At 57.2% G+C, this 14780-nt stretch overlaps 5 protein-coding genes across 5 annotated transcripts; 1 reads left to right on the top strand and 4 right to left on the bottom strand.

Moving 5' to 3' along the window:
- Positions 1-30: 30 nt before the first annotated feature.
- C8Q71DRAFT_754540 (sure-like protein) lies at positions 31-2126 on the top strand. Its single transcript, XM_047923495.1, has 7 exons — positions 31-661; positions 715-850; positions 904-931; positions 982-1076; positions 1132-1168; positions 1229-2003; positions 2063-2126. Exons 1-6 carry the CDS (start codon positions 518-520, stop codon positions 1716-1718), a joined length of 930 nt encoding a protein of 309 aa, XP_047779836.1. The 5' UTR covers positions 31-517; the 3' UTR covers positions 1719-2003; positions 2063-2126.
- A 105-nt stretch (positions 2127-2231) lies between these two features.
- C8Q71DRAFT_561897 (uncharacterized protein) lies at positions 2232-4498 on the bottom strand. The gene is made up of 8 exons (XM_047919370.1): positions 4299-4498; positions 4148-4247; positions 3862-4092; positions 3739-3805; positions 3630-3681; positions 3012-3576; positions 2882-2959; positions 2232-2781 (listed from the first exon to the last, which is right to left on the bottom strand). The coding sequence occupies exons 2-8, from the start codon at positions 4229-4231 to the stop codon at positions 2617-2619; spliced, it is 1242 nt and encodes a 413-aa protein (XP_047779835.1). The 5' UTR covers positions 4232-4247; positions 4299-4498; the 3' UTR covers positions 2232-2616.
- A 4154-nt stretch (positions 4499-8652) lies between these two features.
- C8Q71DRAFT_754531 (galactose oxidase) lies at positions 8653-10696 on the bottom strand. Its single transcript, XM_047923494.1, has 4 exons — positions 9831-10696; positions 9311-9778; positions 9113-9256; positions 8653-9052 (listed from the first exon to the last, which is right to left on the bottom strand). The coding sequence occupies exons 1-4, from the start codon at positions 10564-10566 to the stop codon at positions 8853-8855; spliced, it is 1548 nt and encodes a 515-aa protein (XP_047779834.1). The 5' UTR covers positions 10567-10696; the 3' UTR covers positions 8653-8852.
- Positions 10697-10791: 95 nt separating this feature from the next.
- Positions 10792-12420, bottom strand: C8Q71DRAFT_561793 (sure-like protein). Its single transcript, XM_047919369.1, has 6 exons — positions 12104-12420; positions 11906-12041; positions 11822-11849; positions 11669-11763; positions 11563-11599; positions 10792-11507 (listed from the first exon to the last, which is right to left on the bottom strand). The coding sequence occupies exons 1-6, from the start codon at positions 12254-12256 to the stop codon at positions 11018-11020; spliced, it is 939 nt and encodes a 312-aa protein (XP_047779833.1). The 5' UTR covers positions 12257-12420; the 3' UTR covers positions 10792-11017.
- A 636-nt stretch (positions 12421-13056) lies between these two features.
- C8Q71DRAFT_833554 (sure-like protein) lies at positions 13057-14407 on the bottom strand (the record flags this gene model as incomplete). The annotated part of the gene is made up of 6 exons (XM_047926398.1): positions 13057-13676; positions 13732-13768; positions 13830-13924; positions 13982-14009; positions 14064-14199; positions 14258-14407. 6 exons carry the CDS (start codon positions 14405-14407, stop codon positions 13193-13195), a joined length of 930 nt encoding a protein of 309 aa, XP_047779832.1. The 3' UTR covers positions 13057-13192.
- Positions 14408-14780: the final 373 nt, after the last annotated feature.

Here is a 14780-nt window from a genome sequence, read left to right as displayed (position 1 = left end):
CCTTCAACTTCAATGCGTACCCCTGCTGCCCCGGAGCCGCAAGCTCGGGTTCTATTCTTAGTCCCCGTCCATGAATGCTTGAATGGTTGACTTGTACTGATTGTGCATTGATGCAGATGGTCGACAATGTACTGAGACCGGACTGTTGACGAAATGAATCCTGCTTCCGGTGCATGCGATCGCCCCTTCGATCTGTTATCCTCGGATTCCTCGCAGCCACATACCGCCGGCACTGCCTCTCAGGTCTTCTCAACCATATGCAACACATTCTGATTTTCTCCGGCTCACATGCTCGCGATGCCCAGCGAACCCGTATATGAACTCGACGCAGGGCAACATGCCCTCCTCCCGTACTCAGCGCACAGACCCTCGTTACAGTCCCAAAGGCTCGGTGACCTTCCCTGTGTCTTGGTCCTAGGAATCGTCTTTCCTTGAAGTATAGATCGGGAGCCTGGGCTTGCTTGCCACCTCTCAGTCGTTCTTTTCACAGTCGTTCGTTATATCCTAGGATCTGGGCATGTCTTTCAGGAATCTAGTCTTCCTCGGGCTGACGCTCTCCGCCTTCGCTCGCGCGCAAAACCTGCTTATTGCCGACGATGATGGATGGGCTACGGCGCAGATTCGGGCGCAGTATGCGTCCTTGACGGATGCGGGCTACAATGTGCGTTAGCATCCTCGTCTATTCGAAATATTCTGATGAAGTTGTATTCGCAGGTGGTCCTCTCGTGCCCGGCACTCAACCAGTCAGGGAAGGGCTCATCATCGCAGACGCCTACGCCGATGACTGAGCCATGCGAGTTCAATACTTGTCCCATAGGATCGCCAGCAGAGGGATACAACGCGAGTGATCGTAAGTACAGCACGGCATGCTTAGCCAGGCGATGTTTCTGACCAGCTGCTTAGCGCAACTCAACTATGTCAATGGACATCCGTACGTCACATATGGGTTGATGCGCGTCAGTCTTCTGAACATTGTCGTAGTGTTGATGCAGCCCAATATGGCGTCGAGGAGCTCGCACCGAAGTTCTTCGGTGGATCCGCGCCAGATTTCGTGGTAAGCGGACCTAACATCGGGAGTGAGTCGTATTCCTGGCACGGCCGTCCGTCATATCTGACCTCCTGTGCTTTCAGCTAACCTCAACATCATCACTCAGTTCTCTGGAACAATGTACGCAATTCGATCGTGTTCGATGTTCTTTGACTGTGCTCATCCTTGTTCTTTGACCAGCGGAGCAGCTTCTGCTGCAGCCAAGCTCGGCGTTCCCGCTGGGGCCTTCTCCGGCACCTCCGGATCTGAAGTCTCCTACACCACTCTGAGCTCGGACCCCAACGCGACCTCCACGCTCGCCGCGCGCCTCTACTCCTCCCTCACCACGCACTTCGTGCAGACGCTCCTCGCGGCATCGCCGGACCTCCAGCCGACGTCGATCCTCCCGAACGACACGATCGTGAACGTGAACTACCCCGCGATCGACGGCTGCGCGGACGTGTCCGACTACAAGTGGGTGCTCGCGCGGAACCTCTGGAACCCGTTTGCGACGGACGTCGAGACGTGCGGGAGCACGCGTCTGCCGGACGAGGTCAGCGTGGTGAACAAGGACGGGTGCTATGTCAGCGTATCGCTGTTGAGTGCAAGCACAAAGACGGATGTGGGGAGTGACTTGCAGGCAGAGGTGCTTGCGAAGCTCCAGGGTCTGCCGCTCAGCTGCTTGCCGTGAGCACCTTCTGGAATCTGGTTCAGGTGTGATGTGGTATAAGTGATGTTTCGGCACGCAAGATAAACTGTATACCCATATTCAGAGGTGTATGAGAAGTGTGTTGGAACGTTGCGGAGATACCGGGCCAGTGTTGCGAGTAGACACATCATTTATTTTCATACCGATGCTCGGGCAGCGATGTCGCCTACATACTGTGCTTCGATGCTAGCCTCTTGGAACTGCAGGTGCCGTAAGCAATGTTCATATCGCACTTCAAAGCCCGACACGTCGAGGCTACGGCTGAGGCTGGACACAGACGATGTAGTGAGGTGACTGAGCGTCCCCCCCGAATTGCGCTAGCTTACAAGAGAAGACACGTCTGGCAGTCGTACAATGGATGGAGCCAATCGCCGAATGACAGGCTGGCAACGGCCGCAAAGCGTGCTGAAGTGCATACCGCGGGCGAGGATTGGCCCGGCTAACCCACATCGTCCCCTGCATTCGCTGGTGGAGCGGCAAAACGAGGCTCGCGACCGGAGGTCTCGGAGAATACAGAAGCGTCGACGTCGACGACGCAAGCAACTCATGACCTAAACGCATGACACCCGCCAGCAACTCCCGACAACGCTGACTTCGGGACCGCTTCTGACCTTCTCCATGGCATCACACGTTCACACCAAACAATGTTCACACCGAAAACTATCCATCAAGTGTGCCTATAGATTGAACGCTCTGCTAGTGTTCAGGAGTGAAGCCGACTGCCCGACTGAGCGGCGCATGCGTCAACTAATCAAAACGTACAAAGCCAATGAAAAAATGCGGAGGGGATGGAGGAAGGAATCAGCCCAGACTCAGACAGCGCTACTTGTACAGACGAGAGAGATGTGCGATACAGTACGGGGCGAAGACGAAGGGGGTATCACGCGGGCCGGGTCAGGAGGAGCGGACAGCCGTCATGGCATGGCGACGCCCGTTCACTGCCAGAGCCAACGCTTGCCCTTCGCGGCGCCCTTGCCTGCGCCTGCAGCTGCCGCACCCTTAGCCCCACCTGCGCCTGCAGCTGCACCCTTGCCAGCAGCAGCACCTGCCGCGCCCTTGCCTGCAGCAGCACCTGCGCCCGCGCCCTTGCCCTTGCCTGCTGCAGCCGACGCGGCGGTGGCCGCGGCGGACGAACTGGCCGCGGCGTTGCCGTTGTTCCCGGCGTTACCGTTGTTACCAGCGTTGCCGTTGTTCGCCGCCTGGCCGTTGTCGGTCACGGTGAACTGTCCCGCAGCGTCAACATCCAAGATCGAGACAGTTCCGGAGAACACTCACGTAGACAGCGTCATCGAGAGAGCCGTGCTGTGCGACAGCGACGAGCACCGGCTGGTGGTTCGCGGCGGAGTTGATCGAGGACATCTTGTAGACACCCGCTGGGAGACCACCGGCAACTGCAGCAGAGAGAACGCCGTTCTGCGCCGCGGCGTTGAAGCCCTTGAAGAAGTTGAACTTCGTCGGGTCCGTGACGCTCGTGCTCTGGAGAGAGTCGATCGCCTCGATGACGACGTGGGAGTGACCCTGGACGAGGCCGGACGAGTCCGTGAACTGGGGAGCGGCGAAGTAGTTGGTGTTCGGGTTGACGAAGAAGCCCGTGTTCAGGTTGTTGATCGCCATCTGGACGGTGAAGTTCGTGTTCGCCTGGATGGTGTCAAGGTTCTTGGGGGAGACGAACTTCGACGACGGCATCGCGGTCGTCGCAGCGATCATGCCCATGGGCGCGGCGTTGCACGAGCCAGTCTTGATCTGCGTGCCGTTCGTCAGGGGGAGGTTCGTTGTCGCACAGTAGTTGATGAAGTTGTTGTCCGACGTGACCGACGCAACCTGGCCGGCATCCGAACCACTGGTGAAGAGTTAGTTCAACCATAGACTCAAGGTGGACATGGCGGCACTCACGCAGCTTGACCATCCTGCTGGAAGCCAGTCTGGATCAATGATGAGTCGAGCGCTACACGCACGACATCAGTCTAAAATTTTGCGTATGTAGGGCACCGACGCCACTTACTCAACGAGCTCTGCAGGTCACCCGAGTTGCCGCCGTTGTTGTTGTTGTTGTTGCCAGAGGCAGCAGCCTGGGTGAATAGGATCAGACCGGACGACAGAATACCGTATTCAGATGAACACTTACGGCAGCACCCGTGGAATTGTTGTTGTTCCCGGTGTTCCCGGCGTTACCTGTGTTGCCAGCGTTGCCACCAGCGTTGGCGGCACCCTTGCCACCAGCGTTGGCACCAGCTTTGCCAGCGGCGTTGGCGCCAGCATTACCACCAGCGTTACCACCCTTGTTCTTGCCGTTGCCGGTGTTCGCAAAGACCGCGGACGTAGCAGACGACCTTGCCGTGACAGTTTGCGTGAGAGTCTGGGAAGCAAGCACGTGTTAGGTAGAGGAGGACAGTTCCGAGAAAAGTACGCACGCAGTCAGCGTCAGCTGCCGGAGCCGCGGATGCAGAAAGAGAAAGGGAGAGGAAAGCAAGGATCAAAGCCTTCTTGGTGAACATCTCGACTAGGAGGTATCTGAGAACGGGCTGAGTTTAAGGAATGAACGGGGTGCTTTGTGAGCTTGACCACGAAGAAACTCGGTGCGAAAGAAGGGAAAGAACGACCCCGGGTCGAGTTAGACGCAACGCTAGGCAACCGGCCTGCGACAAAGAGCAAGAGCGAGGCAAGATGGAGAAGGAGGAAGGGTGTGCTTGGCTACATCTCGCGGGCCTTGCTTTATATTGTTGTAGCGGGCCTGAGCTCCCCGGACAAGCGTTCCAATCATCGCGCCCCGAGCATATGACTGGTCGATAATCGTCCACCGAATCAAGCGCGATCTGGATTGCCGTGCCAACCACCTTCCGGCCAGAACTTCTACACGACCTCCGTCGTCAGGGTAATCTCGGCCGCTATGGGCATGATGCGTTCGCGGTAATTGAGCCGCATCTGTGCGCATAGGGCCATCGCTGCAATGCCTCCTGAGGGTGTTCAAGATTGCGACGATGAACTTTGGGACAATGTCGAGGCGTGGTGCGTCAACGCCACCCCGAGCCCGCCGCCCGACAGGAACGGAGAGTCAGCACAGGGCAGCACATGCCTCCTCTTTCGGCATAGTATCTGATCTCGAGGCCGCTCGCGCGTCCAGATGCCCTGATTGGGCCACGCTCTCTCAGGCCGCCACTCCATCTCCCCCCGCGACAGGAGGAGGCTTCGTTGCACGGATGACAACGACAACGAACAACATGGCCGCTGGCCAATCATGCAGCCTCCCGGAACCGTCTCGCCGCCGACGCACGCGCGATGCCGCCGATGCGTCCTCCACGGCGCACGGGTGATCCAGCCAGCGTGAGAAGGACAGTACGAGCGACGTGCGTGTCGTGCGCGTGTGTGGGCGCATGGGAGGAAAGAGAGTGCAAGGTTCACCACACTCCACCCCCCGCAACCGTCGTCCGAGTTTGCCTATGATCTACAAGCACTCTGCTAAATATCTCCGAGACCGAGCACTGCCTGTGCGGGGTGGGACATGATTTTCTGACCACCTCGACCCCGGCGAGCTGCCAGAGCCAACGGATCAACCGTCTTATGCAACAATCGTAGTACATCTCCGGATCCATTCCGACTTGAGCCTCGTCTCAACAGTTCGTAACCAGGCCCAGACTGTATTCAGATGCTGTCAAGTCAAGAATAGCGATGATCATCGGTGATGGTACCGGTTGTCGTGCGCTCTCTTCGCGTCGGGGCTTCTGCATTCTGGCGGATTGCATCGTGAATGAGCGGGAGTGGGTTGCTAGGGGTCGCTGGGGTGTGCTATAATTAGCATCCGAGGCGTCGGTCAAGCGAGCGATGTCGCGTCGGGCGGTCGTCCCGGCCAGAAGTAAGTAAGTAATCAAGCCCAGGCAGCCAAGTGCTCAGGCACCCTCCCCCGCCGCCTTGATAGCCGGCACTTGAGCATGCACCTGCATGCACCAGCTGCAAGCCTCGGCGCCACACATCCGCGTCGTCGAGCACAGCCCCTGCTCACATGCAGCCGCGGCATGTCACAGTCCACAGACGGTCGTTGTAGAGGCCGCGCGCCGCATTGACGATCACGCTGTCCAAGAGTGCTTGGTGGAGGCTTCAGGGATACAGTTGATACGGTCGAGAGCTTCGAGCGGCCCCACAGCCTGAGCGTCATCGTTGCCGGCCGCACTGTAAGCTCGAGAACGCGACACCTCGTTTCTGCCGTGCGGCTCATCTCGCAAGCCAAGGATGGAACTAGACTCTTCACATTCGAATGCACGGCCCTTACTACTGCTCGGAATGAGGGCTGTTCGATTGTCGTCGCCGATGGCAACGTGAAGCGGGCATGTCGTGTAGAGCATCCAGTATCATTGGCAATGCATACTAGTCGATGCGGACGTCCCTTGTGCGACTGCACGAGACAACGCGTTCACAATGGAGCCAACGGGCCGCTGTACTCATGGAACAGAATGTCCACCTAGAACAGGATGCAAGCGTCCAGTCCGCGTCCAGTCGTTGTCATCGCTACTTGCTCGCGACCGCAAGCCGCATCTGTACATGGCACCGTGTTGCTTTATCAGATAACGATAACGTAGAAGCCTCTCTACATACATACCTGGCGAACACCCCGGGGACATCAAAAGGACACACTGGTAGGGCCCATCCGGGGGCATGCAGTGCTTGGACGCGGCCAATGGATCCTCGCAAAGCCGTCACGATGCTCCCCGCCGCTCCCATGGCCCAGCCCGAGGCACTCAAGCGCCGCTTCTGACCGGTCAATGCCCATTGACCGTCGATTGGATGGTTCGTCGCAAGGCCTCAATGTCAGGCCTCAATGGTTCATTGCTGACCCACGCACTGCCTACCTGTTCGTTGTTCAAGTGAAGCGATGGTGGCATCAACACTGCACTATGTAACAAAAGGTCAACGATGCCAGCCACATCTCGCAAGAGCTGGTCAGCTCAACATCTGCAACGGACGTTCGATCCAGGTTCTTGTCTGCGATGCGCATCTGTCCGTCAACACGGTCATTGTTTCAATGGGAATCCAACGGAGCTCAGCGGGGAACGGATTGGGGACGTCGGGAGCGCCGCTAATGTGACTTGTCTGCCACAACCAATCGCTCACCACCAAGCTCGCCGACAAACTGTCATTCCGTGAGCGACTTCGCCCAGGCCCAGAACATGCGCCAATCGTCAGGGTCTGCTCTCGCCGCGGTGTAGGGGGTCTCGAACATAAGCATGGATGAGTTATGGATTGCGCGCACGAGGTTCTCCACTCACTACATAGACGCTCGGAGGACCCCATCCCGACCGAGCGATACAACAAACTCATCGACCACAGCGAGCAGCGGTTGTCCAACATCTGCTCAATGCCACTACTAGTTCATCTTCATCTCAGCCATCCATTCGCTGAAAGGTACGCACCGCCCATGGTCTGACTGTACCACTACCGTATGGACAACCGACGGCGTACCACACACCGAACGATCGAGATCTAATTGTGGGCACACTGCACAAGTTCCTTCGAGTTTGTGTCCGGATTCACACGTTCCCCGCGACTGCGGAAAGGAGATCGAACGCGGGGAAAGCTTGGAGAGGCCAATGCGAAGTTCGAACGACTGCGGAAAGCGATCGGATCGGGGTCAGGGTTCAGCCACACTACTTGGCAGTGGTGGCAGGCTTGTGTACCTCGTCGAACCCAGAGCGTACTGATGGTAGTTCGCCGGCCATGAGACCTGTAAGTACAGCGTTGAGTAACGGGGGAATGAGAAGAACGTCTGGCTTACCAGGTGGCCAGTCAATGAATACAAATAGATACAGGCGCCTTGATCGCAACCCGCTCGAATCATAGGTATTGTACAGTGTACTTGACTGGTGCGAACCAAGCACGTCTGATGTCACCCACATGTCATACCAGCGGGCAACTGCTCAAGAGCAAGAGTTCTTTAGCACAAGACAGCGAACCGCCTCCGGCCCGTGGTGGCGTCAGATGCCGCTGTATCCCATCTGCCAGCGCAAGCCCTTCGATGAGCGAAGAGCGAATGGAACGAACAAACAGCCAACACGAATATGCTTTCGGTAGTCTTGCTAGTCCAGGCGGTGCCTGCCCCCGACATCTCGAAGCGAGTAAGCGCGACAATGGGAGCGAACGTTGCCAGCACGCCGCGGCGTTTTTGATTTTATAAAATCGGGAGTGAGGCGAAAAATCCCGGGGAGTAATCTGTTAGTCTGGCAGTTCGGATCCTGTATCACTCTTGTGGACGGGGTTGAACCACTGTCACGATCCAGAGGTCAACCTGTTAGGTGAGGAAGACGACCCAACAACTGAGTCTTCTGTGGCAACGAACTCGATGAGTCCCCTGAATGAGACGATGAGCCGATATTTCGAGAGACATAACATCACGCGTACTGTCAGAGCTAGCAGTCTGATGTATTGTGACTACTCACCGCGCAGTCTAATCTAGCTATTTTCGCCGACCTGCGACCTTGATGTATGTGCGAATTCGACCTATACGAAACGAACATGTGCATCAAGATGGTGACGAAGGGAGGGGGCCCCGGGTAGTGTTTGATCCGGGCCAGGGCAGCCTGCTATAAGTAACAACGCGGGTTTGACAGACATTGAGCCAACGCGGAGGCCGTGGCGGAGTTACAAAGGTGAAGAGTGAGTGCAACGAAAGCGAACACTTTGACGGATCTGGAAGTAAGAAAGTCGGGCACGTCAGAGTCACGTTGCTATCCGCACCGATATTGACATGCAATGACTTACCACACAGCAGGCAGTATGAAACAATAGAATGCTCTTCTACCGGGTCCGTGGTCCAGGCGTAACGTGTACTGTACAAACTGAAATGTAGCCAATATCGTCAGTCGGGAAGGCGGAAGGGAAGATATTACCAAGGGATTCAGGAAGACTGCTCTCTCCCCGTACGGAAGGCTGTATGTGCAAATTATTCCGTGCAGAAGTTATGGCTTCAAGATGAAGACTCAGATACAACAGTGATTATGACTGCCCTTACTGTGGTAAATATAACAACCGAACGAACAGCATAATTTACGCCCCGAACCCCAGCGTCCAGGGCCGCGTGTGGTAGCGTAAGCAGCAGTCTCCCTCAAGGGACCCTTCAAATCGACACTGTTAGACGTCTATACGGAAGCTGGTGACCTGCGGGAGGTATGCAGCACCGGCGAGGTCGAGCAGGTGCACGTCGTCGAACACTTCGTTCCCGTTGAATCCCCCGAAGATGAACAGCCGGCTGTCTGCAAGGAAGGAGACGTGGTACCCACGCGGCGAGGGCGGCTTTCCCGCTGTCGCCCGTGGCTCGAAGCTCAGTGCAACTGGAGAATGCACGCGGCATCAGCATCAGTTGGGGAAGGGATGGATGAGAGGGAACGCACCGAGGTTGAACAACAACAGCTCCGACGTGTATTGACTCCCGTCGTGTCCACCCATGATGAACAGATATGATCCGACCTGTGTCGACGTATGCGACAGGCGACGGTATGAGTTTTCCAGCTTTGGCTGGCTCCACCACAGAGTATCTAGGACGACAGGTCAGGAACAGATGGTTGTGACATCTGTGAGTGTAAACGCACCAAGGTTGAGGCACCAGATGTCCGAGAAACACTCGCGCCCGTCGCTCCCACCGACGACGACCATCACGTTCCCGACGAGGTTCGCGGTGTGGTACCCGCGCGGCAACGGCCTCCGCCCCCGCGTCTCCATATGCTCCCACCGCATACGCTCCGTCGGCCCACTGCAATCGAGCGTCCAGACATCGTTCAGCGCCTCCATCCCGTTTCCCCCGCCAAACACCCAGACCTTCCCCTTGTAGAGCACCGCGGTGTGCGCTCGCCGAGGCGGCGGTAACACCGTGTCCTCCGGGAAGACCTTGTGGATCCACCGCCGGCTGACCGTGTCCAGCACGTAGACGTCATTGTAGTACGCAGGGCCCTCGCCTCCGCCGAACACGACGATCCGCCGGTCGACCAGGGTCGCGGTGTGCGCGCGACACGGAGGCGGGATGTCACCGAGCATTGTCGGATGTACCCACTGCATCGTCTCTACACTTGCATCCCTTCAGTGTCCATTGGCGTGCAATGCATACACACGCACCAGTATTGAATAGATAGACGTCCCGCCAACAGCCCTTCTCGTCGCATCCGCCGAACACCCATGCGATGTTGTCGACAAGCGTCACGCTGTGCGCACGCACACCGTGTTGCGGGAGCAGGCCGTACACCGGCGCGCGGCTCCAGTACATGAGCGTCGCCGGCGCGAGCTCGACGTCCTTTGAATGCGGAAGGTGAGGTGTGTTCCGCACCCGGGGCTGCGGGGGACCCGCGTTCGCAATGCCCCTCGTGCTCTTCCCATTCCGGTCCCTCCCCTTCTCTCTTTCCCTGTCCCTGTCCTTTGGTCTTTCTCGCTGGCCCTCCCGCTCCCCATCTTTCTCCTTGTCTTTTGTGGAGCCGGGGGACTCTGGCCTCGGCGTCCCTGGCGCACGTACTGCAGGCGTGCTTCGCCCATTCGCTGCGGTCGAACCAAGACTTGAGCTCGCGTCGCTTGCCGATCGCGACCCCGTCGGGCGTATCGTTACGGAAGGGCTGCGTGGACCCGCTGGGGGTCGCGACGACGAGCCCGTCATGCTTCCACCGAGGCTGCTCGAGCTGAGGTTCGCGGCTGCGGGTGCCTTGAACGTCGACGTGGATCCTGAGAGCGCGGCGTGGTAGTATGGCGAGCGTGGTCCTGGGCTTGCGCGTCCTGGTACGGGTACAATGCTCTCTTCAGAAACCTCGCTCAGAGTCCCGACGCGGGGCGAGTCTATGGCCGCCCAGCTTTCCGGTGCTGGCATCGTCGTTTCGATGATTCAGAGACTGGTGGATGGTGTGGTGGTTCAGTGCGGAAGGGGTGTGGCCTACACGGTCTACAGCAAGTATACAAGTCGTAAGCGAAGCGACGATATCGAGACTAACTTAGAGTTAGGCAGCCGAAACGCGCACTCGCGACAACTCAGAGAGCTCTTGGCATTGCATGCCGGCCCGGCAAACTCCAGGCGCCAGGTACAGACGGTAACTGACCCCAACGGCGAGTACAGAACTTTACGTACCATCGTACATGTGGCCCCGGCACGTAGTCTAAACTGTCGACATGACGTACAGAATCTAGGATCGCAGGCCAGCGCCATTCGAAACAGATAAATCGCTACAGCGAATTCCACGATGCTACCCGACTTTCTCTACTCGAAGTAACTTATTGCGGAGACTTTGTATAGGTCGCTACCAAGTACAAGCTTCCTGCGAGAATTATGAACTCGGCAAACAGGTAAAAGGCAGCTCGCGCAGCCTGCTATACACCTCTCCTTGTAAAGTCGAATCCACGTCCGTCTTCGTAGTAGCATTGAGGACCGTCACGCTGTTATAGCACCCCGCCGTGCCCACCACATCGCTCTCCGTCGGCAAGACCGATCCGTCCTCAGAGCACGCCGCGAAGTCCGAGGCCAAGGGGTCCCACAGGTTCCTGGACAGCACCCACTGGTAATCGCTCGCGTCGGAGCAGTTGTCGATGGACGGGTAGTTCACGGAGACGATGATGCCCGGCGGGAGGAGCGGGTCGCTGCCGACGGCGAAGAGCGCTTGTGTGTAGTGAACGGTCAGCGCGGAGTAGATCCAAGCGGCCTCGGTTGACGACGCGGTCGGGTCGCTCTCGAGAGTGGTGTAGGAGACCTCGGAGCCGGAATCTCCGGAGAACGCGGTTGCTGGTACGCCTTCCTTTGCTGCCTCACATGCTGCGCCGCTATATCACAATGAGCACAACGAGCTTGCGAGGTGATATGAGCATATGCACGTACACAGTGCCAGAGAGGAGTACGGCGAGCCCGAGGTTGTCTGTCATATGATAGAGAGTAATGGGCTTCAGTATGGTGTGACCATGACTAGCAGGGGCTGTAGACTCACTTCCAATGTTTGGTCCGCTGGTGACGAAGTCGGGCGCCGAACCTGAGAAGAATTCCGGTGCCAGAGTCTGGATACCGTACTGAACTGCATCTACACTGCAAACACAGGCGTAGATCGGACCAGCGTCACTTGAGCAGAAACATTGCAACTCACGGATAAGCGTTCACGTAGTTGAGATGAGCTGAGAACATAGTCAGCCTGAGCTGCCGGTGCGTAACTCACGTCAGATGTACTCACTATCACTGGAATTGTATCCCTCAGCGGGCGACCCGGTAGGACATGAGTCGTATTCGCAAGGTTCGGTGAGGGGCTCCGGGGTTTCTGTGCTAGAGCCTGTGCCAGACTCGTTCTCTGCGGGTGCCGATACAATGACCTGTGAGTGTCAAATGACACGGTTCAGTGATGAGCCATAAGTGATACGGAATCGCCACTCACGTCGAAGCCTGCGGCAGTCAGATCTGTGTACAGTGCGCGGATCTGCGCTACAGCCCAACCGTCGTCGTTCGTCGAGACTATGTTCTCCGCAGACAGGGCCGCTGAAGCGCACCAACATATGGTGATGAAGCGGATGATGCTGAACCCGTGCATTCCGGCGAGCGTCCAGGTAAGAGCTGGCGAGTACGAGAGCTGTGGAGGGACCCCAGGCTCTTCTACTTTGAAAGACGTGGTATAATTAGTCTATGACAGGACACACGTGGGTCGAACAGAGGGATTCGAGGGCGATCGCAATGCGGAAGCTGGAGCACATGGAGCGAGACGTAAACTGCGTAACGGCCCACTGGCACTACAGCGTCTGCGAGTCAAGTAGCGAACGTTTCCCTTCAAGTCATCGATCTGGAAGGTCCGACGAGGTTCACTCTTTGAGAGTCTTGTCAGCATGAAAGCACCGTGCATCCTCTGCTGGCTTCCTGAGAACGTTACGATACAATGGGATCGTGATGAAAACGTGGGCGCACTGATTCCTCGGGGTGGAACTGACAGCTTGTGCGCGAACAGGCTCGCATGCGCAGGGCAATGGGTGGTTCCCGAACGGTAAACCAGATGCCGTACAGGGACGGCTGCGGGAAACTGGCATATGGTTCCCAAAAACATAGTTCAGCGACGCCTTGCTGCCGCGTCAGTGGGCATGAACGTGCCACTAGAATATACGTCACATTCTTGATTCTTCCAGCTCGAGGATACGAAGAATGCGACAGCATGACAGGTAGCGAAGAGGCAGCTCGAAAGGGCGAGGCCTCTCGAAGCGCCGGGCGTAGCGCGACACACGTGTTCCGTCACGCGTCACGGTGTACACAGGGGGCGCCGAGCTCAAGCCGAGCTGCTTGACTCTCGTTTTGGTCGGAGGTCTTGCGGAATCCTGCACTCAAACTAGTTCAGGGCTCATGCTGTCTGGATTGACTCTATGAATGCGGTATGTCTCTGTATCGATGTGACGAATGTAACTCTGAAGGTCTGGAAAGTCGATGATATCCCCAACAATGGGGCCTACGCCAGTCTGTACCTCAGTCGCTGCCCGGATGAGCTTCACGAGCTCGGCAGGCAACTGAAAGGGAGACCCGACAGAGTGTTATACACCTCTCCCTGAATGTTCGCATCCACGTCCGTCTTGGTGGTCGCATTCAGAACCGCGACACTAGCATAGCACCCCGACGTCTTCACCACGCTCTTCTCCGTAGGCAGCGTAGTGCTCCCGCACGTCTCGTAGTCCGTCGCACTCGAGTTCGCGAGGTTGCGCGCGAAAACCCATTCAAAGTCGCTTGGGTCCGAGCAGTCCTTGGTGGAGGGATAGTTGACGTTGACGATGATGCCGGACGGCAGGAGCGGGTTGCTGCTGGATGTCAGGATCGTATTGGTGTACTGGACGGTGAGTGCGGAGTAGATCCAAGCGGACTCGCTGGTTGACGAGCTGGGGTCGCTGTACAGCTTGGTGTAGGACTTCTGCTTCCCAGTTTTTCCGGAGAACGCGGTGGCCGGGTAACCTTCATTCGCTGCTTCGCAGGCTGCGCCGCTGTTGCCACAGTGAGTTTTGGAACGCCAGCAACAGCTTTTAACATCGCACATACACGGTTCCCGAGTGTTGGGTGGCTTTCCCCGTGTTCGCTGAAAGCACGTCGTCAGAGGTGTCACACAGAATCTCCAGGTGAGAGAAGCTAGTACGTACTGCCGATGTTGGGTCCGCTGACGATGAAGTCAGGCTCCGCGCCATCAAACAGCTCAGGAGAAAGCGTCTGGATACCATAGCGGACAGCATCCACACTGTCATGTCCAATGCGATTAGCATAAGCCGTGTGCAGGAGCAAGGAAAGCGCATACGGGTAAGCGTTCACGTAGTTCAGATGGTCTAGGGAAAGCTGATATTAATAAAGCCGGACTTTCTGTCATGCAAGTGACTTACTGTCACTCGAGTTGTAACCCTCCGCGGAAGAGCCCGTGGGGCATGTGTTGTACTCGCAAGGCTCAGTGAGGGACTGGGGAGTCTCGGTGTCCGAGCCCGTCCCGGACTGGTTCTCCGCAGGGGACGACAGTATGACCTGCAGGCCGAGGGGCTCTTGGTCAGAATAACACTGTCTATACTGTGTGCACACTTACGTCATGGCCTGCGGATGCCAAGTCTGCGTATTGAGCGCGGATCTGCGCGACAGCCCATCCGTCGTCGTTCGTTAGCACGATGTTGCTGGCCAGCACGGCCGAAGAGCACGAGAGCGCAATGAACACAAGAAGCCTTGACAACGCGAGCATACTGGTCTGTGGGTTTATAGTGTGCTTCGCTGTGGCACAGAGGCATTCTGCTGCGTTTTTATGCTTAAATCACGGCACACGTGCGTTGGACCGCGCGAGCAGACCATGTCAGAGCCACACTTCCTTCGCCTACATGAATTCTACATCTTCGTACGTCCGCCACATCGTCCACTCTATTGTTAGCACCAAGCCACTGAATTTCGTGTGCAGTACAGCATTCCGTTTGGGTGGCCAGTCAGGTGCGTTAGAGGACTCAGCCGGACACCCGCTTGGAAGGAGTCAAGATTGCCGTGTGTCCCATCTCTGGAGGGACCCACACTTCAGCGAGCCTACGCACGGACATAGAGCGGCGCAGCTGTGACATTGCGAGGAC

Source organism: Rhodofomes roseus (genome assembly GCF_022264815.1).
Source record: "Rhodofomes roseus strain CIRM-BRFM 1785 chromosome Unknown C8Q71scaffold_8, whole genome shotgun sequence".
Lineage (NCBI taxonomy): Eukaryota > Fungi > Basidiomycota > Agaricomycetes > Polyporales > Fomitopsidaceae > Rhodofomes > Rhodofomes roseus.
This window is presented reverse-complemented; position numbering and strand designations above follow the sequence as displayed.